Source organism: Carassius auratus, chromosome 7 (assembly GCF_003368295.1).
Source record: "Carassius auratus strain Wakin chromosome 7, ASM336829v1, whole genome shotgun sequence".
NCBI lineage: Eukaryota > Metazoa > Chordata > Actinopteri > Cypriniformes > Cyprinidae > Carassius > Carassius auratus.
Window position 1 is genome coordinate 32177400 of NC_039249.1, and position 27180 is coordinate 32204579.

Here is a 27180-nt window from a genome sequence, read left to right on the forward strand (position 1 = left end):
AGTTTATATGAACTGTGTGAAGTGAACTTAAAAATTCTGAGAGAAAAGTAAGAATTGCACGACGTAAACTCACAATTGCGAGTTTTATAACAAACAATTGTTAACAATTACAAACTTGCAATTCTGAGAATTATATAAATTTGCAACTGCAGGAAAAGAAAATCTGAACTCTGAGTTTAGAAGTTGCAAATACCTGTTCAAATTTTTTTATTCTGTGGCAGAAATAAACTTTCCTAGCAAATTGCAACTCTAACATGACCCTTACAGGTTAGTGCTGAGGCACAGGAAAACAGACAATCAGTTGGGTGATGAGAATTTCCACCTAAAGCAGATTCCACACACAGGGAGTCATAGCGAGGGCAAAAACCCTGCAGAGAAAAGTAGCAACCTCAAATCATGGGCCCCTAAGGCCCCCAGTGTATCATGAAGCAGGCCCCAACTTCCATTTACCTCTGTCAAAACGAGAAAAAAAGAATTTGTGTGGGTATAAGGTCTCTTCTACCCCGCTGGGCAGAAGCTCATTCACTGTTCATTCGAGTCTGGATACTATTCTTTATTGGGTCTTAGAGGCGGCAGGCAGCTCTTTAAAAAGCTCCAGAAATTTACAGGCTCACAGACAAACAGCTCCCTCCATTTTGCAGCGGGGTTTTTAGGCCTGTAGAGAGCGAGTATAGCTGGGCACAATTTACCGATGCTGTTAAAGCTGGATATGAGCAGATAAATCTGGGGTTGGGAAGGTCTGGGATGAAAACAAAGAGACCAACCTCACAGCAGCATGTGCTTGAGCAGCAGTAAACAGGAAGGCTGTAGCTCAAACCCAAGCAAAGACCCCACCCAAGTGAGGGAAAATAAATAGCCTTACCTGCCATAAACATAGATGCACACATTATTATGAGGAAATGTTGCCAACTGTGCGAAATGAGGGTCCTCCTGACATAATACTGAAACCATTGACAAGATTAAATTTACAGATGAGTCATGTTATCAATTAGATTTAAAAGTAAAATAAAATACTTAAAATCATTTTCTTTTTTTTTTTTACATTTTGCCTTTTTCATAAAAAACAAACCCATATTGAAGTGTTACAAAAAAATGAATGCATGAAGCTAGATTTTATTTGTATTTTTTTTTTAATCAGAGGCAGTGTTGTTTCTTTTGATATTGCATGTTCAGATATTTATGCATCTAATTATTCTGATGGGCATAAAAATTTTATTGGAAAATGTAAAAAAATTAAATAAAATTGTAAATCCTGACAGTGGTTGGTAACTAAAACAAACAAACAAAAAGCATATGCATTTTCTGAGGGAGAATTTTTTTTTTTTACATTTCCCCATTAGTATACAATGGTCTGGTGCTTCTACCATCATATAAAATAAACTTCAGTTTTATCAGTATATTTTTATGAATGTACTTTGTCAATGTTCAATTCTGTTTTACAGAAAAAAATACTCATTTAAAATGATTCTGATATTTTTCAGCACAAATGGCACCATTTACAGAGAATGCCCTAAAAGATGACATTTAAGTTGACCACCCTTCTTTTTCTCTCATGAAATATTAATCTCAAGGTTCTTTCAGTCTTAACATGGCTCCTGTCCAAATTAGAAAGCTGTTTGAGCTCCAGTCATCTGTCCTGGAGTTCTATAAATATGCTGTCTAAGAAGAACCTAAAGGAAAAAAACACTAGCCATAACATGACCCAGTTCAGGGAGGAGTCACACTGAGAATTTCATGTCACCTTTCCCAGCCTGTAAATTGTGCATGAGTCTTACAAGCAAGGATAAATATTTGATAGCGGTCTGCAAGATCTTCTATGAGTTTAAATGGAGTCTACACAGCTGGTTCCAAAACTAACCAGACCTCCTCTGTGTTTGGTTAAATCCTCTAAACTACTGAACGAAGATCACAGTGTAGACTCTTCAGTCAATGTAAGTAGGATTCAGTCAACCACTGATGAAAAACATTGTGGAAATGGCACTGAGAACTTATAATATAGGCTTAATAATGACAAGCAATGACTTTGAAGATTGATAACATTAGGCACCCATCATTTATGATGATATATGACACATAACCATTCGCTAGATTTTTAAGGAGTCATTAATGTAACTTCCTATGTCAATGATGCATGAAAATGTTTATAAAACGTGACAGGTTGTATTTTAACTCCTGTTTCCATTTCTACTCACCAGTTTGCAATTGGACAAAACAGATCAGCTGATTTTTGACCGTCATAGTTTGTTGCTGGTCCAAGATGGTTTACAAGTTTCAAACTAGGATCACCAACTAGTAACCAGCGCTGCATGTTTAAGCAAAATAATAATGCATTAGTCTTAAGGCCGGTTCACACCAGGACAAATATCGCGCGAGATTATCCCCGACATTTAATGCCTTGTGACTAAACAAAACTGACCTGCAAAACACAAATCTTAAATGTGTAATAAAAAAAAAATATATAAAATGCTTCGGGCTCGTTTTTTGGGTTTGATGCACAGCGTTAAAAAATGGCTGACCAATGAGATTGGTGCTTTTGTTCACGTGCCTTGTGGTGCTGAAGTTACAGTAAACCACTACTTGGTGGCACTCAAGCACAAAACGGTCTTGCTGAACACATTTGATACCTAAGGACGAAGAGGAAGTAAGTAAACCAAGATCGAGGCAAGATGAATGTAGAGCTGCTGGTCTCATTGGTATCTGAACACAAAGTAAGGGCTTTATGACAAACGCAACAGCAACTACACAAATCTTGATAAGAGGGAATGGTTATGGAGAGAAATTGCAGATCAAATAGGATTTGATGTGTACCGGGGCTTTTCTGTTTTTCATTAAGCGCCTTCTAATGTCAGGGAGTAAATTTGCACGTTCACTCGGCTCATCGCCAGCAAAAATTGCTTGGGTATGAACACAAAAGACACAGCGAAAAACGCCGGCAATAAGCGCATGCGATAATCGTCCCGGTGTACACGAGGGTTTAGACTGTGATTTAATTCAAATATGTGCACTGTTTGTTTGTGTTGTGAAGTGTGGAAATGTGTTTATTTACTCATGAGCCTGTGCTTTCAGCATCTTAGAGCTGCTCAGATCCCAGTAAATATTTGTTGAAATTATGTGGCTTTTCCACAGGTTCATCTATTCCCTCTTAACATCTCTCCTAACTATAGAGATGGATGTCAGTGTGGCCACAGGTTATATTTTAAGCCGGTTTCCCAGAAGCGTCCGGCTGCTGACGGGCACACACATTAGTGAACGAGCTGCGCTTTCCCATGAGGCCGCCTCATCAGAAGTCTAACACAATTAAACTTCCCTTCCCACTCTGATACATTAGCACTGCATCAGTGTGAGATATCACAAGCATACATTCACATCTGCTTTCACTGACTGAAACCCAAACCTCTGAGAGGCAGCAGGTTCATAGTGAGGTCAGACGCTGACTGTAAACTGCCTCCATTTACATGCCAAAAAAAAAAAGATATAATAATACCAATTCTATTCTAAAATGTAGCAAACACATTTGTAAGTGTAAAGCCCAGTAGTGTACAACTTCTTTATAATATCGGATTGTAGACAATCCAGAAATAAAGTGTTCCGGCAATTGTTCCCAGGTCGCTAGATTTGGCACTTTCACACTGCCAGTGATTACCCGGGATATGTGCGTGCTTTCACACACAACCAGTAAAGATCCCGTAACGACACGTGACATCAGGGCGTGACGTGTAATGTACGAGTCGAAAACATTAGGCACATTATACTTTCACTGAAGCAAGCGAACAATTCGGCATCAGCACGGAAAGTGAGGAACTAACTGATCTCTGCTTCATTACAGTTTGCACATATGTTTTTGTCGCGAATGTTGATCTTCCTTCAAAACAGCCGGTAAAACACGGCATTAGATCTGGCTTTTGTTCACACAGCGCTCATCCTGGGTTGAACCCGGCAATGTTACTAGGTCCCCGACCCGGGTTCAATGCGGTAATCAATCCCGGGACGTGGTTGCACAGAAGGTGACCCGGCAATGTTCCAGCAATATGCCGGGTCGGACGTGCAGTGTGAAAGGGGCTTAAGTGTCATTGGACAGTGAGGGTTATGGTCAGGTGATCTCGCTCGAAAAGCTGAGATGAAAAGAAACTTCAGTGGCGGGTTTGCATTAAATCCTCTGGTATCTTGTCAAATGTTCTGTTGATTTTGACTGTGATCAGCTGCAACACGAGAGTTTTCAGAGAGCCCCATACCACCAAACAGGATGACATTTCATTTCACAGTGCTGTGGATGTAATTGGAAAAGAAATGATTTTTTTTGGTCATGGAGACTAGATGGCAGGAGAGCAGCAGTGAGATGGCCAGTGTAATACGGCTCCGGTCCACAGCAGACACAGACACAGACAGAGAGACTCAGAGCCAGCAGGGATCGAGCGGAGACCAATCATGATGAAAACTGGGAAGGATGGACTAGATCATGTTCAGTGCGTTTGAGAATTGCATAATAAAACAAGAGTGTCAAAACATAAAAAAAAGCTCTAGGTTTAAAGGGTTCGGGATTTCATGACTTTCCTCTCTTGTGTTTTTCACTCATTTAAAATGTATCAGTTAGAGGTATCATAGTGGATTTGGACCCATTCGCATAAATGGGAGGGGCCTCTGTTTGATCTTGAATTTGCATACAGATGAGCTAATGAAAATGCACACCAGTCCTTTATGCCCTGAAGACTTGTCTTGAATGCCAACTGCACAGACAGGGAAACAGACTAATAATTATTGGTGTTGGAACCCTTTATTATTTATTGTGTACTGCAGCAGTATGAAGCACTGGTACTCTGTGTGCTCTCAGAGGGGTTTAATTGCTCAGTGGATGCTCTTTCAGAAGATTTAAAGATGTTTGCCTCAGATGTTTCTTAGAAATTTATGGGAGAAATAAAAACACACAAAAATAGTTTACACACAAGTGAGGAGCATAAAGTTGATGTAGAAAGCAGCTCAAATAATTCGGTCTTTGGAAAAAATGGGATGAAAGATGTTTGCGTTCATACTGGAATTACTTTTGCTTGCAGACTTTGGTATCTTGGAAAGATTTGCAGTTTGAGACGTGTTTGAGATCTCTGAAAGGTGAGACAATCTGAATGCCGAATTTTTTTCTCAGAAGAAAAGTTTACACAGAACATATAAAGAATTTCATTGTTTCGTTGAAAAATCAGAATTGGATTCATGAGTTTTTGTAGTCATGAACCCACTTTGCATTTTAAATTGAGTTTAATTTTTAATTTTTAATCTATTATTCTATATATAAAGTTATATTTAAAAAAAGAGCTGTTTGACTTTTATTTCGTTTTTTAGTTTCATTTTTAATCGCATTTATTGTATTTTATATTTTATTTTATTTCATTTTTTTATTATATTTTAATTTAATTTATGAAAAGAATATATATATTTTAATATTTGATTTAAATATTGCTGTCTTGGTGAAATAACTGAGATACACAAGGGATGTCATTGTTGCCTTGAAAAAACTGAATTTGTTTCATGATTTTTTGCAAACATGGAAAGAAAATATCACAAACAATTCAAAATGCATGGGTTCAATTTGTTCAATTTGCATGTATTTCAAATTGTTTGAGAAATAATTAAATTAAATTAAATTAAATTAAATTAAATTAAATTAAATTAAATTAAATTAAATTAAATTAAATTAAATTAAATTAAATTAAATTAAATTAAACAATTTAACTCATTGCTGTTTTTGTGAAACAATTGAGAAACATTTTTTTTTTTTCATTTGTAGACTGGTTCTTCTCTTGATAAAATCACCATCAAATCATGTTGCCTCAAAAAAGCAGTAAAAGTAAGAATATCATCTTTTTTTTCCATAAGAGCCAGAAACTCAACACTGACTGCATTTGGTTGAACACTACTTAAGTGGTATATTTTATTCTGAGCAACTTGTTCCCTTATTCTCAGCTATACCGACCTTCATGAAAGGTCGTTGCTAGGGGAGATGGCACCACCGCAGGGAAAGGCCAATCGCATTACAAAGCACAGATAAATGTGTTGTCAGGACCTTGTGTCTCCCCTCTTATCAGAGACGGGGGGAATCTTACCTCCACAGGGCTGGACTGAGCACCAGTAGAACAAGACCAGCCAATCAAAGCCTCTCAGTCAAAAGGCCTGCTAATCAAAGCCTCTCAGGACCCGATGTGCACACAAAGTCTGCCTGCACACTTTAACCAATGAGGAAAGAGCGGGTCCTCATCACCTGCCTGATGCAGTCGGACCCCTGCAGACGGCCCACCAGCTAACCCGATTAATGCGCTCAGCGCTGACAGCTGCTGATAGATGCCATGATAAACAAAGCAACACTGACCCTCTTCTCTTTTTGTCTGTGTGGATCTCTGACTCTCTGAGGCCTCCAGAGCATCTGCAGATCTGCTCTGTGTCAGTCTGTCTGTGCTCAGCTTTTGACAGGAAGCTCATAGTGCACAGGAAGTTGGAATGTGTGAAGAGAGGAGGGTGGTATCAGTTAGCAGCCCCCACTCAGAGGGGTCTCAAAACTGAGTTTGTGACACCAGACAATGGAGTGAGTGAAGAAAATTAAACAGCTATAAATTCTGTCCTTTTTACAGTCAACAACGTCCAGTTGTTTTTTGCAGTATTTTTCAAATTTTGCAGTATTTGCATTAATTTTGTAAAATGCATTTTATTTTGTAAAATAAAATTAATTTATACTTTTTTGTCAAACCTCATGTAGCTTTAAAAAAATAAAAAAATAAAAAAAATAATAATAATATACAAAGACATAGTGGAATCTGATTTATGTATTTTTTTTATATATGTATTTTTTATTCAATTTAATATTAATATCAATTTAATTGTGTCCTATTAAAAAACAAGTTTAAATTGCATTAATAATTGTACAAATAACAAATCAATTAAAGTAAACTAGTAATAAATAACTTCATAAATAAAAAATATTTAATGAAATAAATAAAAATGCATACAGTAAAATACAAGTATTTACCTATTTAAATTACATTTAAAAAAAAAAAAAAAGAAAAATCTTATTGATGTTTCCGGTAAACAGTTAAGATACAAGCAATATAATCTATGATTTTTTTTCTATATGTCTTCGTTAAATCATGAATGCAGAATATGATTTATTTTGTCATGAACCTCAATGAATTCTGATTTGGTTACATTATTTAAATAAATAAATGAAAAACAGGATCAAAGTCCAGTACTATCATACGGCTATGTGTCGTCTCCTATAGGAGTGCTGAGATCAGGAAGCAGATGGAACTGGTTATTTCATGCACATCTTCCCCCAAACACACACATATGGACACAGATATGAGAAGATCCCTGCCCTGCAACACACACTTGAACACACAAACACATTCTGCAGTCTGCTGGCAACAGCTTTGTTTTAACGTCTCACATCTGGAAGTGAGTCAAGCAGCATTTCTACTTTGAAGCGTTTTTGACGTTCTTGATGATGCCCTGAATTGCACGTCACATCTGCTCTGTGTTTCAACCGTACCAGGGATGTGTCTCGGTGGCTAAGAGTCAGGCCAAATTACAAGTTGGAGAAACAGATTTTCTTCTTCTTCTTTTTTTTCCTTCAGGCCTGAGCTTTTAATTGCCATCCAATTGCCAAATCAGCACATACTGGGTACAGGTGTCCTTCTCAGCTCGTGACTTGTTGGATGGATCTTTCCTTATGGCTCTCAGCAAACTGGCACAAAGAACTACAATCTGTCAGTTGTAATTGTGAGCTTCGGTCAATCACACTTATATGAGGTGACTACGCAGTGTGAATGAGCCAAGGCTGAGAACCCAGTCAGCAGAAGGAAAAAAAGAAAGGAAGCTGTGTCCCAGACGACGAGCGGTTTGTGGTGGGCTGCTCTGCCCTTCCTCCAGACAGATCCACCCAGAGAAAGGAGGGCAGGACGTCCAGCCAGAGGTGACAGACGCAGTGCTGTGACCGCCAGCAGCTGAGCCTCCCTCCAGCTCGCCTTTCTCTTCTTCACTTGGAGAAAGAATAAAAAGCCTCTTTAGTCTGGACACCTGCAAATCCGAGGGTGCGAGACGTGTATGAAAGCCAAGAGCAGTGTGAAAGCTGATCTTTCCTTTTCCCTGCGGGCAAATCAAACAGTGCCACAGACAGCTTCATTCTGAATGCTATTATCACAAACATAATGATCGATCTGCATTTAATTCATGAGTCAAAAAACAAACGTTTGATATCGAGAATACCCTTAGGAAAGAAAACACTAATGAGATCTCTCTTTAATATCTCAGGTGTTTTATTTATATTGTATTGAATATAATTTGAGAGTTCTGCTTCTTAGATAAAAAAAAAAAGTGATCATGTTTGCTTTACAGTTTTAAAATACCAATGTTTGTGAATCTAAAGTGAGAGATTTCAATCTGAACTTTCTCCAAATTGCCTTTATTTCAATGGGGTGAGCCATAGGGGAAAAGTAACCATTATAACATAAATATATCAGAGGATTAATCATTTCATTTAAGAGTTTCATCTGCCACGTGAAGAAAAAATTGGAGCAAGCCACATAAATATTTTATGGCTAGGGTCCATCACCTTATTAATATTCATGAGCCAAGACGGTAAGGTTTATACAGACATGCACATATTTATTAAAATACATTTATTTATATATTCATACATGTGTGCTTAATGTGTTATTGTATTAATATTTAACCTTATTTATATTCGTATTTTACTTGTTTAATGAACATTATTTGATCAAATAACTGTACATTTAAAATCTAAATAACATTTAGATTTTAATTAATAATTGCTATAATTACATTTATTATGTAGATAATGGTATATATATATATATATATATATATATATATATATATATATATATATATATATTAGGGCTGTCAAATGATTAAAATTTTTAATCAAATTAATCAGAATTTTCAGTGGATTAATCAGGATTAATCACTATTTGCAATTACACCTGAATCCTAACCAATTTTGTTTTTTTCTGAAATGCATACCAAAAGATAAATAACAGGACACAAATACATAATTTTCATGTATTGATTCATCAATATGTGGTTCTTTTTTTCTGAATTTCAAAAGTTTAACAATTACTTAATCAAATTTACCTGAGCACTATATCAAACCGTGCCATTTAACTACAGATAGTGTAAGAGTTTTAGGTGAACCAGTGCTTAAATATAGCCACATATCTATGAAATTATGCATAGAGAAACTCGAAAGAATGAATTCAGAAATACAAACATGCGCCCTCTGGGCACTCTTGTTTTTGGGAGGTGTTCATTTGCTCTGCCACAATACTTTAGGATCGATATTTTCACGTTCTGAAGGCTTCAAGTGCCAGTAAAACCAAGTAAAAATGCATATGCTTTTCCAAACAGCTGTAATTTTCGCTGCATTGCATGTAGGCGTTCTGCGCATGCGCAGTGTGAAACACAGGACACTATAACAGGAAGAAGCTCCAGCGTATCAACTACCAAAGTCGTCTCTGTTTATCGAGCTTGGCATGAATGTATTTGAGAGTAACTGGGGTAAAACCTTAAGCTTCTTTGGTGTTTTCGTCGCGGGGCTCGCCGCTGTTTTCGCTGAGATCGACGAGACTTTCCTTACCTGAATAATTTGTCACACTGCGCATGCGTGAAATGCGTAAAAAAATTTGATGGAATTAACGACAAACAACTAATTAACGTCGTTAACGCGCTATTTATGACAGCCCTAATATATATATATATATATATATATATATATATATATATATATATATATATATATATATATATATATATAGAAATATAGAAATATGATTAAATAATGTATAATTCATGCATATAGACCTTTTACAAATGACTTAGCGCTGCATATTTGTATACAACAAAAAGTTTTTCATTTGTTTCTGTATTTATTGATTCTAAGGAATTTTAGGGAGAAAAACATCTTAGACAAAATTCATATTTAAGTAAACAATAACTGAGAAATAGGATATTTTATGACTTTCTTTCTACAGTGGTACAAGACAGAAGATATTGTTCTAGTTTTTCTCTCCATAAAATGGAAGTCAATGATAACCAAAGCTGTTTGGTTTAATAGATAAATATATTCTTTATTTATTTAAGTATATTATTTTGTGCTCTGCAGAACAAATAGTTTTGTTGTTGTTGTAAAAACTATCCCTTAAAGAAACAGCAATAAAATGAAATCAAAACTTGTGGTTATGGTGTTGTTTTAATTGAAAATATTCTTCTGGTGTCACAGACTGGCTTCATGGTTGATTTCCGAGTGTCAGACAGCCTGTGACTGACACTGGCTGCTGATAAAGCCCCTCTCTAGCTCCACTGACACGTCTGAAACATGCCCCTCTAGTGTTGTTGTGTTATATCTGACCAGTCTGAACAGGCTTCTCCTGTGAGGTGTGAAGCTGCATGGCACAAACAGAGCTGCAGCTGCAGGGAGACACACCAGCAGAGAAAACCCAGGTCTGTCATCTCACACCTCTCCTGTACAGTCTCAGTGTAGGGGAGAACCTGGCTGAAAGTAATCTAGCCATTGCTACTGCCTCAACATTGTCAATAGTGTGAGAATAATTCAGCTGCTTTCAAAATATATTACAGCTTTTGTAGTAACAAGCATCTTCTAGAAGCATTAGTCAATCAGTTCATTCTGATGGGTAATTCAATCAACCTTCTGGATTTACAGATTTAAGCACTTGCAGTTTACATCCTTTTCATTACCATGCTTTTGTCTGGTTCTTATTTTTATAATTATATTTGTATAAATGTATCTGTATTATTGGTGGGTGATATGGAAAAAATACATCACTTTTTTCTTAAATATCACAATTCACGATTTTATCATAATTCTTTGTCATGTTGGTTTTACTATTCTGCAAGTTGTCTGAGCATTACAGCCACACTGTATTATAAAGACAAAGCCTTTCAAGGTAACAAAAAAAAACAAAAACAATGGCAGATATTTAGGCCAAAGAGGGTGAAGATAAAAACCTTTGTTCTTATTTTTTAATGAATGACAAAGATACACATTACAACTACACATAATTTATAAATAAATGCTTTATTTTCAGGTACAGTAACCAGAAGAGTCTAATTTTAAACCTTGTGTGTTTTGACAGTATTACCGCAAAAGATAACTTAGTTCAATAATCTGGTACTGTTGAACAGGGTTTAGCACGTGCGCTTCGGGTGTATGAGGTGCTCAGAAAAAGCACAGGTCAGACCAGAACACGAATGAAACATTTAAAAGCACATGCAAATAATGAGAAAGTAACTCTCGCTCGAGTTAACACTGCAGTGAATGTTTATATTGTTCAGTATATGACGGAACCGCCTGAACTGTGTAATGTAGCACCATACTACCATATTTCTACAAAAGCAGATCTTGAAAACATTTTTAATCGTCCACGATCAAAAAATCATCATATCGCACACTCCTAATCTGTATATATTTACAGTTGGCTTAAAATTTTAATTCAATGAATCTATTTCCTTAATGCGTGTTATCAATAACTGACATAATATACTTTAAAATAATATACTTAAGTGCAAACTGAATGTAATGTTCTTGGACAAAATCGAAAAGACTTATAGTTAAGATTTATATTAAAAGCAATTAGATGAGCTTTGAGACTGTTTTTGATTCACTTAATTAGGACTTAAGTACATCTTTAGTAATAACGTAAGTAATTCTATTGTAAAAAATAGATTTTTTTTTTTACATTATTTTAAAGTGTACTCCCATTAAATACACTTAAGGGTCCTTTTACTTCATGGATATTACATTGCCTGCAAGTCAATTTTTTAATAATGCACTTTTAATATTTAATATATTTAAGCTGACTTATTTTTCACAATACATAGCAACACAGGCTCAACCAATGTTTTGAATTTGGGACGGAGCTATCTGTGCCACCAATGGCAAATTGACTTGAAAACTGAAACCTGTTTGAAAACAGCCATTATTTTAGCAGATGTGGATCCTAGTGTCACTGAAATTACTTTAATTTTAACTAACTTAAACTATGTATAAACTGGTTACTTTGAAGTAGCTTTGCCTGCACTGTTAAACGCACTCTGCTCTTGACCTGGGTTCACTGTCTAATCCTGGACACACTTCACTTGCTACATACTGACAGAAGTTACTTAGCAGGAGGAGAAATTCCTCAAGGTTCCCCAGAGTCCTTGCGCACAGGGTTCAGGGCAGCCTTGTGAAACAAGGACCTTAAACTTATGCACTTAAAACCCCCTCATTCCCATCATTCTGCTGTAGTTGTTCAAAGAGCTGTTCCAAGCGGGCCCCAGCAGGCACGTACAACTCGGAAACCGGATTTATTTCATTCAGAGAGTGAGAATCGGCTGTCTGCTTTACTTCTACAAGCATTCCCTCCCCTGCTGCTCTCGAGAGAAAGACGAGAATCCTGTAACGTGGCAACAGCGACTGCCTCCCCATCTTTTATTAGTTTTGAGTGACACTTTGAAACTGCAGCCAGGATCGAGACAAAGCGCTGACACAAATACAAATGAGCCTCCCGCTAAAGGCTACTAAAGAGAATAAACAACCCTGGGTTCAAATTGTTTTGACTTCATTGATGGCAGAGACAAATCAATAACGCTACAGTGAGAATTTGGAAACTGTAAAACATGATATAAGCCAAATAATGAGGGGTTTAAAATACAAGTCCGTTCAGTCGGAGGGAAAAATGCTTTGCGTGGAAGCAAACTGAGAATCTGCTGGCTGCAGACAGATGGTATTCTAGGGCTGAAGGGTTGACCGTGGTGCCTGGATCTGCTCTGACAAGAGAGCTAATCAGGAGCTTACCACCGACAGACTCAAGTCTTATGGAAACTGATTGACATGTCTGAAGTTTAGAAGGTGGTAAACCTTAAATGAAGTCTTATCTATAACATGATCCACCTATAACAGGGAGCTACGAAGCAGTGATAGTGGGTCCGTGGGAAAGTATAGGACAATCAGGTATAATTAAAAAGCTACAAATACTAAAATACTTTTTTTATATTTTTAGTCTGGTCAGAAATCATTTAGATTAATCACAATTATTAAGATTAATCACAATTATTGTTATACAGTGTTAACATAGTATTTTTTTTTTATTTTTTTTTATACATTTTAGGGGTCCATCATGGCATCAATAAGACCCTGATCTAGAACACCCTAGCAATGTCCTAGCAACCACCAGAATAGAGTACAGCAGACGGGATCCTGAAGTTAAAACTCCATTCATTTTCTCCATAGGGGAAATAGATTTTTAACAGCAACTTTTAAACCGTTAAAGACCTACTGTGAATTCCAAACGTTGTTAATCGATGGTATATGGTTTGTTGAAGCTATATGTTCATACTATTTCAACTGATTGTTTTTATAATTTTGTTTTAAAAGCTGAATCTGTGGTGAAAAATTACATTACCTATGCACCAAAAGAGCTTGCAGAGGAGCGTAATCAGTCTGCAAAGTTGCATATTTGGTTATTTATATATATTTTACAATTGACTTCAATTACATTGCTCCTATAGATGTAATCAACTACTTTAAATGGATAGTTTTATATTTTTCCAACATTTTTTAGTAATGTCATTCGCGATGCTTAATGGAATTGAAGTTCTTTCCTCTTACTTTTAAGTACATAGATTTGTACCCTTGTCTTATTGTCCAGTTTGGAAATATGTTTTGAAATGTTATTGTGATTCACGAATACATCTTTACTGAAGACATCTTTTAAGTTCATATGGGAAAAAGTGGGCGGAAACTAATGCACTTTATAGTCTAGTAGTTGCTCTATTAACATCCTAGCAATGACCCAGAATGCCCTCGCAACCACTTAAAAATGCCTCTTCAATGATTTTCAGTGGATCCACTTTACAATGTCAGACTGACCCCTGGGTCCAAAGAGCATAAGCATGCTTCATTTAGCACCTTTCTTGAATATTTCTTCCCAGCCAAGACTGCAAAAAAAAAAAAAAAAAAAAATCAACAAAATAAATCACAGCCCATTCCACAAGGACTGTCACTGCTACTCAAACAAATGCAAACAAATGCATCGATCTTTAAGAAAATCCAAATGGATGCAGTTCAGAGGTCTGTCAATCTGATGAAGGACAGCCATGCACGATGTTGCTTGTGTCTGTCTCTATCAGAGTTGTATTGAAGAGCAAATTTCCCCTGGGGTTGAAGCTTGAGAGGTACGATCAGGATTTGTAAGCACCAATTTTTAGATGAGAGGCTTTTGGCATAATGACACTTCAGTGCAGAGTTGAAAGAGCCAAAGAGTCCTGCTCTAGTAAAGACGTGCTGTCTACCATTTAATCTCACTCTCCACAACACTGCACAATGAATCTCAATGTGTTGTGGGAGTACAAACAATGAACCAAGAGCATCTAGATTTGCTTTGTTATGCAGATTCAGATTCAGACTTATCTATGAGAAGCCTTGGCTAAGTGGTAAGTGACGAAGAGTGATAAACGGATCCCACAGGTAAAAGAGCTAAACATGGGAGAGCGCGATAAAGTTTGGGATTCTCTGAGGATTTTCTTAGTGAACTAAACTAAAATCATGAATAATGCAAAGCACTGAGTCTCTAAATGTGTCTGTTATATCAGTGCAAGTAGGAAGCAAACATATAAGCATCAAGGATAGAAAAGAGGGCAACAGTTTGTCAGGGATGATGAATGATTCACAGGGAAATTTCCTGCTGTCCGTCCACTCAATCTGAGGTAAATACCACTACTTGACAATCTGTTCAATGTATCGTACTTCAAAATAAAAGCCTCAAGGTTGCTGGTCACCTGCATATATTGTGTCTTGGATGTAGGTCTGGTTTTCGCCGATGGAAAAAGTAGCCTCTTACATGTTAGCTTGCTTATTGTGCCCAAGAGCAAGATCTATTCAAGGTCAAATATCATACTAAAAAAAGCCATTCTTCTAACCACAGGATGAGTGCTATAGTACCACCCACACAAGTTTGTGAATGCTTGTTGGATGTATGGTTTTGGGAAAAAAAAACAACCGATTTAATATTAAAAACTTGCTACCATAGTTGGCTCACTATGCCCTGTATTACTATATTTGTCCGTATTAGGGATATGCCGAGTACTCTGGTTCCCTTTGGCTTCAACTGATTCCAATTAGACAGGAGGATCACCAAAAGTATTTTGGATATCTCCCTTATGTGACAAATGATTGATAATTTTCTCTGAAATAACAAGAATTCATTAAGCTCTTTCATAAAAATCATTCTAAGCAAAGTATTTGCAGGCAAATTTACCTTGACTCTATTTGAAATGAAAGTGATAGTTCACCCCAAAAATAAAATTCTGTTATTAATTACTCACCCATACATCTTCAGAGAACAAATTATGTTTTTTTGATGAAATCCGAGAGTTTTTTGACTCTGCATAGTCAGCAATGCGTTCAAGGTAGTAAGGGGCATCGTTAAAATAGTCCATGTGACATCAGTAGTTCAACCAAATGTTAAGAAGCTACAAGAATACTTTTTTTGCACAAAAAAAAAAAAAAAACAGACTTTCCAATGCATTTAAACTGTGTTACTTTGAGAACATCTCCAAACTTTCTACTGCTGTTCCTCCTATCAGGGCCATAACTGGGGTTCGCAGGGCCCCGGTGCAGGTTGTACCAGTGGGCACTGTTTGAAATTATTTAATTTGTATGTTCGTTCTGTTATTTATTTGTATAGAAACAGAGTAATAAAATGTAGTGTAAAATTTCGGTGTAAAATAAAATATACAGACAAATGAAAACAGGCACGTGCACAGGTAGGGCTCAACCTGTGCAGAGCACATGCCCTTTTTGCCCTTACACTCCGAAGTGCCCTTTTTTTGGTGGTGTTTTTTAAAAATTTTTTATCAATGCTATTGGTCACCCTTTACATCTGTCTGTCTGTTTTAAAAATATTTAGCAAATGAAAGTTCTTAAAACGAGCTTGTGTAAATCTTATTCGATCCTCAAGCTGTCAGTAAGCTGATAACTCCGCCCCCTTTATATTCATTGAATCAACTGAAGTTCCACATCAGCCGCACTGTAGACAACAGCTGAGCTGAAAAAAGTTTTGCGAAGGGTAAATAAATATCTTGTTGTTTGAATAAGTACTACTAAACACTACGTCTATAAAGGCTCGTATTTTATTTATTTGATGTCTGACTGACTGACTGAGACATGTGGGGTGTCGCCTGAGAGAGGGGGCTAGCATTTGCCATCTAGTCATAGCCAATACATAGCCAACACTTAAATGGCCTGTGCATACAGTAGCATTTAATCTTTTATAAAATACGATTTTGGCCAAATGCATTTTACCACAGGAAAAACCGAGCGCTCCGTCTATAGAGCTCGGGCGTAGACGTCATGGAATGGTGCATTGTGGGTAACGGCGGCCATTTTAGAGGCATCGCAAAGCAGGTTTGTAATAAGATAATAGCCAGTATCCAGAAAAAGTTATAGAACGTGACAAAAAAAGTTGCCTATACCTATACGGACAAACTTAATAATGAAGCCAAACAACGCTACTTAAAAAAAAAAAAAGAGGTTGTAGGCGGAATCGATCCCTATGAACACATGAAAGTTTACCAAGCCTCAGTTTCCCTGATAATTTATCCTACCGGGTCTGTGGAGTGAGCGCTTACACCTCCGATCAATTTAAAAATGTCACTTTCACTTTTTAAAAAGTCACTGGAGGCTCACCTGCAGATCATAAATGGATCTGCAAATTAAACGTGGAGAAAACAATCTTTTTCACTAAGGAAATGTTAACATTAACCAAGCATCAGTGGTGACACACACACACACACACACACACACACACTTATCAGATTCTGCGAGCTATGAAGCTTGTCTATGTGGGTTTGTTACACTTCAGGAGTAATTACTCACCTATCATACTTGCAAAAATCCACTGTTTTCCTCCGGTAGTTCTGTAATCCGGTATAATATTGACGAACATTCACCTCAGACACAACCCACCATTCACCAAAACAAGACGCTTAACTTCCTATTTTGAAGTTCGTTCCAGTTTTTTATTTTTTTTTAAACAAGTTGTTCAAATTTGTTAAATACAGTCAGCACAAAAATATCAAAAAGCAAATTAAGTTCAGGATTGGGTCAAAAGAAAATGTTTAAACAAAAAATACAGACACTAAACTGACTCCCTTACTGGCCAAAAACTAGAGAAAACGTAATGTGTTTGTGTCTGTGAGAGAGAGAGAGAGACCATACACAACATGTCTCACCATAACTATGTATTATAATATTATCGAAGGTGATGGTTTCCCTCCGTACAGTGGCGACCCAAGCCATCTGACGCCTCTTGGTGATTTCAGACACCTTGTGTTTTTTTTCCAAGTAGGAATATGTTGAAAACTAATATGATTCACGAGGCGTTTGCCCTGTCGATCATGAAACCGATTACAGCAGTTCACAATACAGCAATACTGAACCATTTTCCAAAAAATAATCAAAATTAATGACCAAATGACCAACGTTACCTAATGCCTACTATACAGTACATCTACTTCTGTACCGCGATTCCCACAATGCATTGCGACGTGACGCAACGATCCCGACCTCTATATAGCAACAAAAACTAGTTTGTAACCTGTAGATTAAAGTGTAATGTGATGCCGGCAGCGGCAGGCACCGTCGCCGTTTTAATGACGGACAAAAAAAAATTCACATTTGCACACATTCGCTGGTCAAAAACTATATATTGATAAGTAATACAACAACATATAATTTGTTTTTACCATCAGAAAATCATAACATGTGCGCCCCCGCGCTGTTTCGTACTGGAACTTACACAAAGCGACGAGTGATCCTCGTCACCTAGATAACATTTATAAAATATATTTCTAAGATATTTCTTCTTTGATTTATGATTGCTGATACACTTAATTTATTAACATTTAAGCTAATCATGTTTTGGTATACTCTCCGTTTGTCCTCACATGTATAAAATGTAGTAAAACATGGTAGGCGGATACATGTTGGATATGTTATAGTTACGGTATGGCTATAGTTTCTTATAATCTGGAATTGAGTTGGACATAATTAAATTATATTTCAAAAAAGTTTGTCAAAAATACTTGACTCATTGCTCACCTTCCCCTCTTCTCAATGTCATTCATAATCATGTAAACCAAATAATACAAATTAGCTTATAAAACCAAACAGAATAGCTAAAAAAGAGAATATATATATATATTTTTTTTTTTTCTTTGCAAAGTTCATAAAAAAGTGCATAAAGTTCAATAAAAAAAGATTTTGGTTTCTGTTTGGTGTTATAAGCTAATTTGTATTATTTGTTTAACATGTTTATGTATGAGTCAAGTATTTTTTTTCGCTATAAATGCAATTTAAAAAAAGAGGGAGTACACAAGAGCTGTTGTAATTAGGTTTAAATAAGCCCTTAAAACCCTGTTTATCTATATTATCTAATTATCTAATATTATTATTATGGTTGTTATTAATCGTGAATAAATCTAAAGCTTTTGAGACTATTATTTTGTGTTAATGAATTTGTCATGAAGATGTGACCATTTCTTCCTGTTATGCAGGCTTACTAAATAATCTTGATATAAAAAAAGGGAGGGGGGTGCCCTTTTTCAGTTTCAGCACATGCCCCTCAAAAGGTCTGTGCACGGCCCTGAATGAAAATGTATTCAGATACCTTCAACATTTCTTACATTATCATAGTTTATTTGCTAAAGTTTAGAACATGGAAATAAAATAGAACAAGAACTCAAGAGTTAAACTGTGTCAGAACAAATTCATCTTAATAATGTCAGAAAGTTTTGATAAAAATGTGCTTAATGGATTACAATAAAACAAAACTTCAGACAACTGTTAGTATGACATTATTTGCACAGCTATTAACACTTTGTTAACCAATACCAAGCAATGTTTAACTTTGTTTAGTCTGTAGTTAATTAGCAATTAAAGAAAAAACACTTAAGCAAAACATGGTCAGGTCAAAGTGTCTGAATAATTTTGGGTCGTGAATTGTTTTCATCAATTTCACAATATGAATAATTGTTGGGTATAATATTTCACAGTTCTCTTTATTTTGCTGTACTCACTTACATAAATGAACTACAGGGCCCTGCACCAACTAATAATTTTCTTTTTTTAAATATATATATATATCTGGTGTCTGAATAATTTTCAGTTTGGCAGTTGATTAATTCTTGTTAAAACTACAAAGTAATTCAGTCAAGAGCAGTAAGTGATTTTCTGTCTTTCGTTTTCTTGGATTAACATTTTTGGCAAGCGAACGTTTTTGGCGTCAGCGCGGAAAGTGAGGAACTAACTGATCTTTGCTTCATTACATTACATTACATTATTTTTTGTGTCGCGAACGTTGATCTTCCTTCAAAACAGCCGGTAAAAGAGTCGCGCGATAACTTGCGTCATCACTATGACACGGCATTAGATCTGGCTTTTGTTCACACAGCGCTTGTCCTGGGATTGAACCCGGGAATGTTACTAGGTCCCCGACCCAGGTTCAATGCAGGAATCAGGAATGACGTGCAGTGTGAAAGGGGCTCTCTACACGTTGATTGACAGATGTCCAGTCAGCGATGAGTAGTCTATTCTCGCGCTTTCTCAAACTTTGCCTACCTCTTCCGGTTTGATTGATTTGTCATTGAGTTTTCAGACTTGTTATTATGTTTTCGGATTTGTTGTTGTGTTTTTGGATTTTTTCTTTTTTAGGATTTGCATTTGTAATTTGTTATTTTGTTTTCTGCTTTGTCGTTGTGCTTTCGGACTTATTTTGTTTTCTGATTTGTCGTTTTGTTTTCTGACTTGTTATTTTATTTTTTGATTTGTTGTTGTGTTTTCTGATTTATATAGTTTTTTTTAAGATTTGCATTTGTAATTTGTTATTTTGTTTTCAGAATCGTGATTTGTTTTGCACTTCTCAGCCACCGTATACTAGACTTTTTTCTTGTTTCCATCCTCTCACATTACTGCACAGCAGACATCTTACTGTCAGCACATTGACACTGAAATTGGTATTTCGATGATAACAAAAACAGACCTTAAAATAGAGCAAATTCCTACCCGCACAAACACCACCTCTCAATGCGTTCAGGCTCCTGTGCTAAATATTATCAATCTATTCCAAGGTCAACACATTAACAAATGGGAAATGTACAGCATAAGCAAGAAACAAGGCCAAACATACCATCCCTTCAAGGCAAGTAAGCTGATTTTGGGGACATTTTAAAAATTTCAAAATTGCTATGGTCTTACCAGGCAAGAACAGTGCCTATGGTAACTACTGGCTAAGTTTATGTTCGAACAGCATGTCAAACCTGACAATGATAGTATCATTAATTTTACCACCTCTAGCTCAAATCACACTAAAGAGCTAAATTTGGTTTTGTCTACCTTTAGCTAGAGCTCTAGCTTTAAGCTGATTGGCTCTTTAAACCTAAAGGCTTCTTTCATACAGCCACCATACTGATTGCTGTTGTTTTCTCAATTTCTCTACAATCTTCGCCCTCTTATATGCTCTCTGCATGATTCTGCTTTAATATGTATGGGAGGTGGAATATGGCAACACGGACAAATGTTGTTGGCCTGTACACAAGCTAAAAATGCCCCGCACAGGCTGCACAGCTGAAAGCCAAAAGCGCAGGCAGTGGAGCCCATCCAAAGACAGACCTGAGTGCTCACAGTGAATGACAATTCAGGTCATTGGAATCATGTGCCAAACTTTTCCAACAAAACAACGTTTTTTTGTTCTCTTCCTGAGTGTGGATGTTGTGTAAATATTACTCTCTGGGAGGTTTCTGTGTCCCTGCTTAAGTATAGGAATGAAACTCAAGCATAGTCTTGATCCATTCTTATTGTCTACGCCCATTTAACCAGAATACCCTCCAAATGACATGTATATATAAATACACAAGCACACACACATACTAATACAGGCGTCAGTGAAACAGTAGAGGCATGCTCCTATCTGGAGAGCAGCGATATTCTTCACCACAGCGCTGATAAAGCATTTCAAACTCAAATGAGCACACAATGAATTTCAGATAGCATTCACTGTCCAAGATATTATCTCAGGCTGCAATTCATTTCAGTGTTCAAACTGAAAGCTGACACAGGAGCAAACAACCGGTTGAAGATGGCAATGGCTCTTTGTAGCCTAGCATTTTAGAATATTGTATCAAGGTATGCATACAATTTGATTTTTACTCTTTGAATGGAGTTCTATTAAACTTTTCCTAGACGAGACATACTGTCTTTTCCGAGCATAAGCAATAACAAACCTCCTCCAAAACAGTACAACTGTACCAGAACTGTAGCGGAACCGGCACAAAATGAAACATCCTGAAATATGAATGTTTCCAGTGTCAGCGGTGTTTGAAATTCATAGCTGTTTGTGTTTCGTTTGAATTTCATTGCTGGGCGGCAGCCAGCAGGGCTGGGTGAATGTAGAGGGCTGAAGTGTGAAATGAAACACTGATTGATTGAGAGACCAGCAGACAGCTCGGGGAACAGGACAACTCCACTCAAGCAGAGGTCACTGGAAGATAGGGATGCAGAAAGGCAGACGAGGGCCATGCAGACAGGGTTAGGAAAGATCCTGGATTAATGTCACATTCAGACCACAGATCAGTTTGTATAGCACAAAAAATGCCCTGATTATTCAAAGCACCAGAACTCTGCGAATAAAATGTCATTTAAACCACTTCAGATATGTTCATGGGAAAAGTGTGGTGTCACTAGTTGCTTTAAGATGGACACTTTTTGCTTCCATCGGAATTTATTCTGATTGACGAATCTGAACATAGTGTTTACATGAAAGTTAAATAAAGTGATCGGGTTGATATACATGTTTATATGTCACAAGCTTCTGATCAGATTTACTCTTTTAACATGTGCACACTGCATGAATATACAGAGTTTCCCGCTTTTGTTGCATTCTGTTTAAAAAGCACACATGATATTTATCGACTTCGGGTCCTAATTAGGCGACGACCAGCACATGAACTGTTGTGCAGTGCTGCTTACTTTAAAAAAAAAAGTGGTAAAAGTGCCCCTTCCCGCACCCAAAACCGTTTTTTTGTTGATGAAAGTCTAAAACAAGGACTCAAACTACCCCTTACAATCCGATTAAAATTTTATTCACATCTGGACAATTCCATCTGATCGATGTGTTTACATGTGACTTTTTTATTCTGATTGTGCTTCTAGTCCTATTATGATCAGATTAGTAGGGTCCATGTAAACGCAGCCACTGTGGCTTTTTTTGTTTCACTTACCAGGTTCCTGTCGTTTGCCAATTCTCAAACTGCTCTCTGCATTTCCACCACAGAAAAGGCGGTTCCAAGTTAGAAAAAAAATCAGTTCCACTTCAGCCCTAAAAGCTTGCTGGCCTGGAACCACGAAATGGTGCACAGAAATGCCTATTGAGAAATGTCAAATATGATAAACTGTTCAGGAGAGAAAAATAGTCAAGAAAATCAAAAAAATCTCCCTCTGACAAGTATAAAAAAGAACACCGGTAGTTTATGCGTGTCTACTTTAGTCTCTCTCAAACAATGACAGAAGGGAGTACCAGCAGATACTGGCATGATCACAACCAAAGATGCCAGATTTCCATGCATGTTCTAGGGGGGAATGTGCCAGCCGAGTAACTGCCATTGAAAAGTATCAGAATGCCAACAGATAGCTTTCTCTAGGTACTACAGACTTGTACCAAGCCAGAACCAACAAGAAAGGTAATCCAGGAACACGTCCTACTTGGCAAAATCATTGCAACAAAAGAGCGCCAAAAGGTCACAACACATCCACACTTCGCCTAATTTTTTGAGACTGGAAGAAAAGCAGAGAATTATAGCCAGAGTAGCAGTGGAGCATACAAACAAGGTCTTTCATTTCAGGTGCTCTCTTTGGCAGCTTGAACGACCCGGCTTCTAGTCTGCCTTGAGGACTTAGGTTCAAAGTGTGGAGCGTGCTGTGAGGCAGCACAAGCTAGACAATTCCCATTACCCACGTCTTGCTCTCTGCCCAGCCATCTCGAGTCGACGCTCCACGAATACAAATAGCCAAGGCTGTGGCTTATCCCCTTCTGAATGAATGCGGACGTGATGGCCACTGTCTCACTGTTGCAAAGAGATAGAAAAGGGCCTTTGTTTTTATGTGTGGTTAAGCAGAAAAATAAGAGCTAAGTGACTGATGGAAAGATGGACACTGTTTTCTTCCATCCATCATGTTGATTACTCTCGCATTTGTCTGAGTGCCTGTCGCTCTGACGTCTCACAGGTTGTGGTGGCGGCAGAGCTGTTCCCAATGCAATGGCATTGTAATAGCCCACAGCAAAGACGCAACAATTAACCTTTTTATTACACGCCTGTCAGCCACAGCAGACGGTTCATGGTCTCTAAGAAAATAAAATATGGGAGTGCAAGCGAAGAAAGGTGACTTTTTATAAGCTCTCCTGAAAACAAAACACCACAGGCATTGTTTGTGCTGGCAATACAAATAAATCTGCTCTTTTTTCAAGGTATTAAAATTAACATTTTAAAGAAAAGAAAAATGCATGATCAGTAATATACAGCACAACTAGTGCATTACTGCAGACATATTTCATGTTTGTCCTTACAAACACATACAATGCAAGCATCCAACATTTGCTTCATAGACATCCATTGCCAGTGCATGCACGTATACAACTGTTGAAGATGGTGATACTGCTGTATATGATTTATTGATGATCTTCCCCTCTTTGACTCCCAGGGAAAGAGGGTCGAGGGCCAAACTGTGTAGCAAACCTGCACATACAGTACAGAAATTTAATGGCCCAGGGTTTTCTATTTCAAGCTCAAGCTTAAATGGAATTCTGTGTCATTTTTTTTATTTAAATGTCAGCAGATTTCACTTAAAATTTCTTAAAATTTCTAGTTAGATATTTGTAATACAAGTCATGTGCGTATTGTACAATTAAATTATTCAATTTATCAACATGTTAGTAAGGCAAAGTTTAAAGGGATACTCCACCCCAAAATGAAAACTTTGTTTTTATTAAATCTTGTTATATTTTGTTATTATTCAAAAACATTAGGCTTGTTACTGTCCCATAGACTGCCAAGTAAAATACACTGTCAAGGTCCAGAAAAGTATGAAAAACATTGTTAGAATAGTCCATCTGCGATCAGTGGTTCAACCGTTACGTTATACTTATAGAATGCTTTAGTATAAGTATTTTGTCTCCTCTGTGTCAATCCACATCAGTGTAGTGATATTTTGGAGAAAATTAGCTGAACGCAGGCAGCTTATGCTCTTCTGTGTAAGCCGCGCCATGAGGATACATTTTTTACATATATTTAAGCTTTGATTTGAAAGAAAACAGCTCATCCATCCTAATGTTACGGTTGAACCACTGAAAGCAGATGGACTTTTCTGACAATGTCTTTAATACTTTTCTGGACCTTGACAGTGTATTTTACTTGGCGGTCAATAGGACAGTCACAAGCCTCCCGGTTTTCATCCAAAATAACTTGAATTGTGTTCCAAAGATGAACAAAGCTTTTATGGGTTTAGAACAACATGGGGGTTAGTGATTAATGAAACAATTTTCATTTTGAGGTGGAGTATCCCTTTAAACAATGAGCACAGGGTTACGAATGTGTATAGCATAGCTTAGATAAATTGTTCTAGAATAAATTTGTTGATAAATGTTTAACTTTATATACATACATATATATATATATATATATATATACACATATATATATATATATATATATATATATAATGTAGTTATAGTTATAGTTATACTTAATGCTCCATTGTCTCTCCTATAAAAATATTAAGTTATACTAAAACATACAAGTAAATCTATCCATTACTGCCCAATCACTTTTGCAATGTAAGTACAATGAAACATTTGAAACACTATTTAAGCTGTGCGCACTGTCAGAAAACCACACACTTTGGTCCAATCTGTTGCAGCTGAGAATACCTCAATAAAAAGGACCAATGAAACTTTCCAGCCTGCACTGAGGGAGTTTTCGAGACATAATGAGCTTGTTCACTCAAAAAACCTGACTTCCATGGGGGAAAGACTCTTGAGCTACCTCAAAAAAGCATTTGCCTCTGACTTTGGAGCAAAATTCTTTCAGAGAGATTTTAGTGTGGTTACACAGTCAACTCTGCAAGACTGTAAGAGCTTGATGTAACTTAATTGCATTCCTTTTTCCCTCCAACAGCAAATTGAATTTTCAGGGTAGGACCCAACTCAAACACCTCATAATCCCAGCTGCTTGCCTCCTGCAAATGAAACAAGGTCACTTTCATTTCGACTCAAAGGGCCCAATATAGCAGCAGCTGTACTGCCAAACATACCTGCTCTCACACATTTACAACAATGGTGCTGCATCAGCATACACCCTGTCTGACTTATTGAACTCCTCTGCAGGCAATAACGCTGAAAGATGAAGACAGGACAGACAAACAGACCTCGTTGTCATTCTGTCAAACATTGCTTGAAGCAAAACCAGTTAAGAACCACTGCCCACCATGGGTCAATATGTGATGCATATATTACATGTTTGTTTGAAAACGCTGCATAGATGTGAATCATACCAGATGTGGCTTACCTGCAACACTGAGTCTAGCTGTACGACTTATGATGGTACCCAGGTTGTCTATAGTGGCCACGCACTGGTAAACCCCCTCATCAGGTTTATTGTGTTTCGAGTGGACCACTGAGCTGATGAGCAGAGAACCCTCGGCCAAGACCTGCCTGCGATCGTCCGAGGCCAGGCTGAGGAAAGAGCCATCTTTCTTCCATTCGATCTTGGCAGGAGACTCGCTGTGGACTGAGCAGTTGAGCAGCGTCGGCGCTCCTCGCACTGCCAGCGTATCCGACGGCTCCGTGGAGAACCAGAATGGGCTGAAGTTCCTCACTGCTGATCCTACGAAGAAAGAGGATAATCAGCCCTGGATTTCTAATCACAACACAATACGATGAACTGAAATTAGGTTGAACTTTGGGTTGAGGGATTTAATGACAGAAGGTAATTGCATCATTGCAATAAAATTCTAATTACATTTGTGTGAATGAACACAGGCTGTGGCTTTTGGTTCCAAATATTTCATAAAATACAACATTTGTTCATCTTAATATTTCATTTATTATCGCATTTGAGAGCGAAACACATCCATTCAAATGTCCAAACTTTATCACTAGAGTCCAAAAATGACCAAACATTGTAGTAGAGAATGGATAACACTTCCCAAATGCATTATACATCATTTTAATTACAAACAGAGCCCTTGGACATCAGGACATTCATTTGAATATCTTGTTATGTTGCTCTCTCAAAAAGAAACAAGGGTCAGAACTGACAAGTCTAATGAAAACAAGTCAAACTAAGCGCAATTACTTTGCATTTGTCCTCATAAATTATTCAAATATTGGCCCGGAGAGTCATCAGGACTTTGTGTGGATAAATAACTTGAATCATCTGTACTTCTTGGATGGGAAAGGCATAATGAGCTTTTTAAGGCTTTTTTAAATACTGCACTAAGTGATGAGGCGAATGCTAAATATAGCTGGAAGCAGACTGGTTTACGGCGAGTCTACAAAGAGGCGACATGACTGGGGCCAGCACAAGACCCAAAAGTCATCATTCTGCCATTTTAACTCAAGGGTTAATGTCTGGGATCACTGCTAATAAGTCACCCTTCTCCCCTATTTATCTCAAAACTGAAGCTTTGTTGGAATCACATACTGCCATTAAGTGTATGTACTGCATTTTTTTAAACCAATTTATTTGATACTGCAAGTAAATACTACAGCTGCAGCACTGATTTCGGAGAACTTTCAGGAAGGTCAGTCTCTTTCTAAGAATGCTGCAAAAAATCTTAGTTTTTTACATTGACACTTCATCATCAAAAACAAATCCAAATTTTAGAATTTTGAAAAGGAACTACACTTTACTTTGACACATAAATGAATTACCAAATGAGAAGGATATTTGAGAGGTGGGTCCAGTGGTGCCACCCAAATCCACTTTTCAATTCAGCTACTTGAAAATTACAAGCAGGTGTTTTGGAGCATGGTTGGAATTAAAGTTTGCTGGAAGACAGTCCTCCAGGAGGAG

General features: G+C 37.1%; 1 protein-coding gene across 11 annotated transcripts in view; it reads right to left on the reverse strand.

Annotated features, from left to right (window-relative positions):
* Nucleotides 1-27180, reverse strand: part of neo1a (neogenin 1a) — a 145933-nt gene that overhangs the window by 67891 nt on the left and 50862 nt on the right. For all 11 annotated transcript variants that reach the window (XM_026268532.1, XM_026268534.1, XM_026268530.1 and 8 more), the window contains exon 2: nucleotides 25672-25989. In XM_026268532.1, the coding sequence (XP_026124317.1) occupies nucleotides 25672-25989 (318 nt within the window). The remainder of the gene's footprint in view (nucleotides 1-25671; nucleotides 25990-27180) is intronic.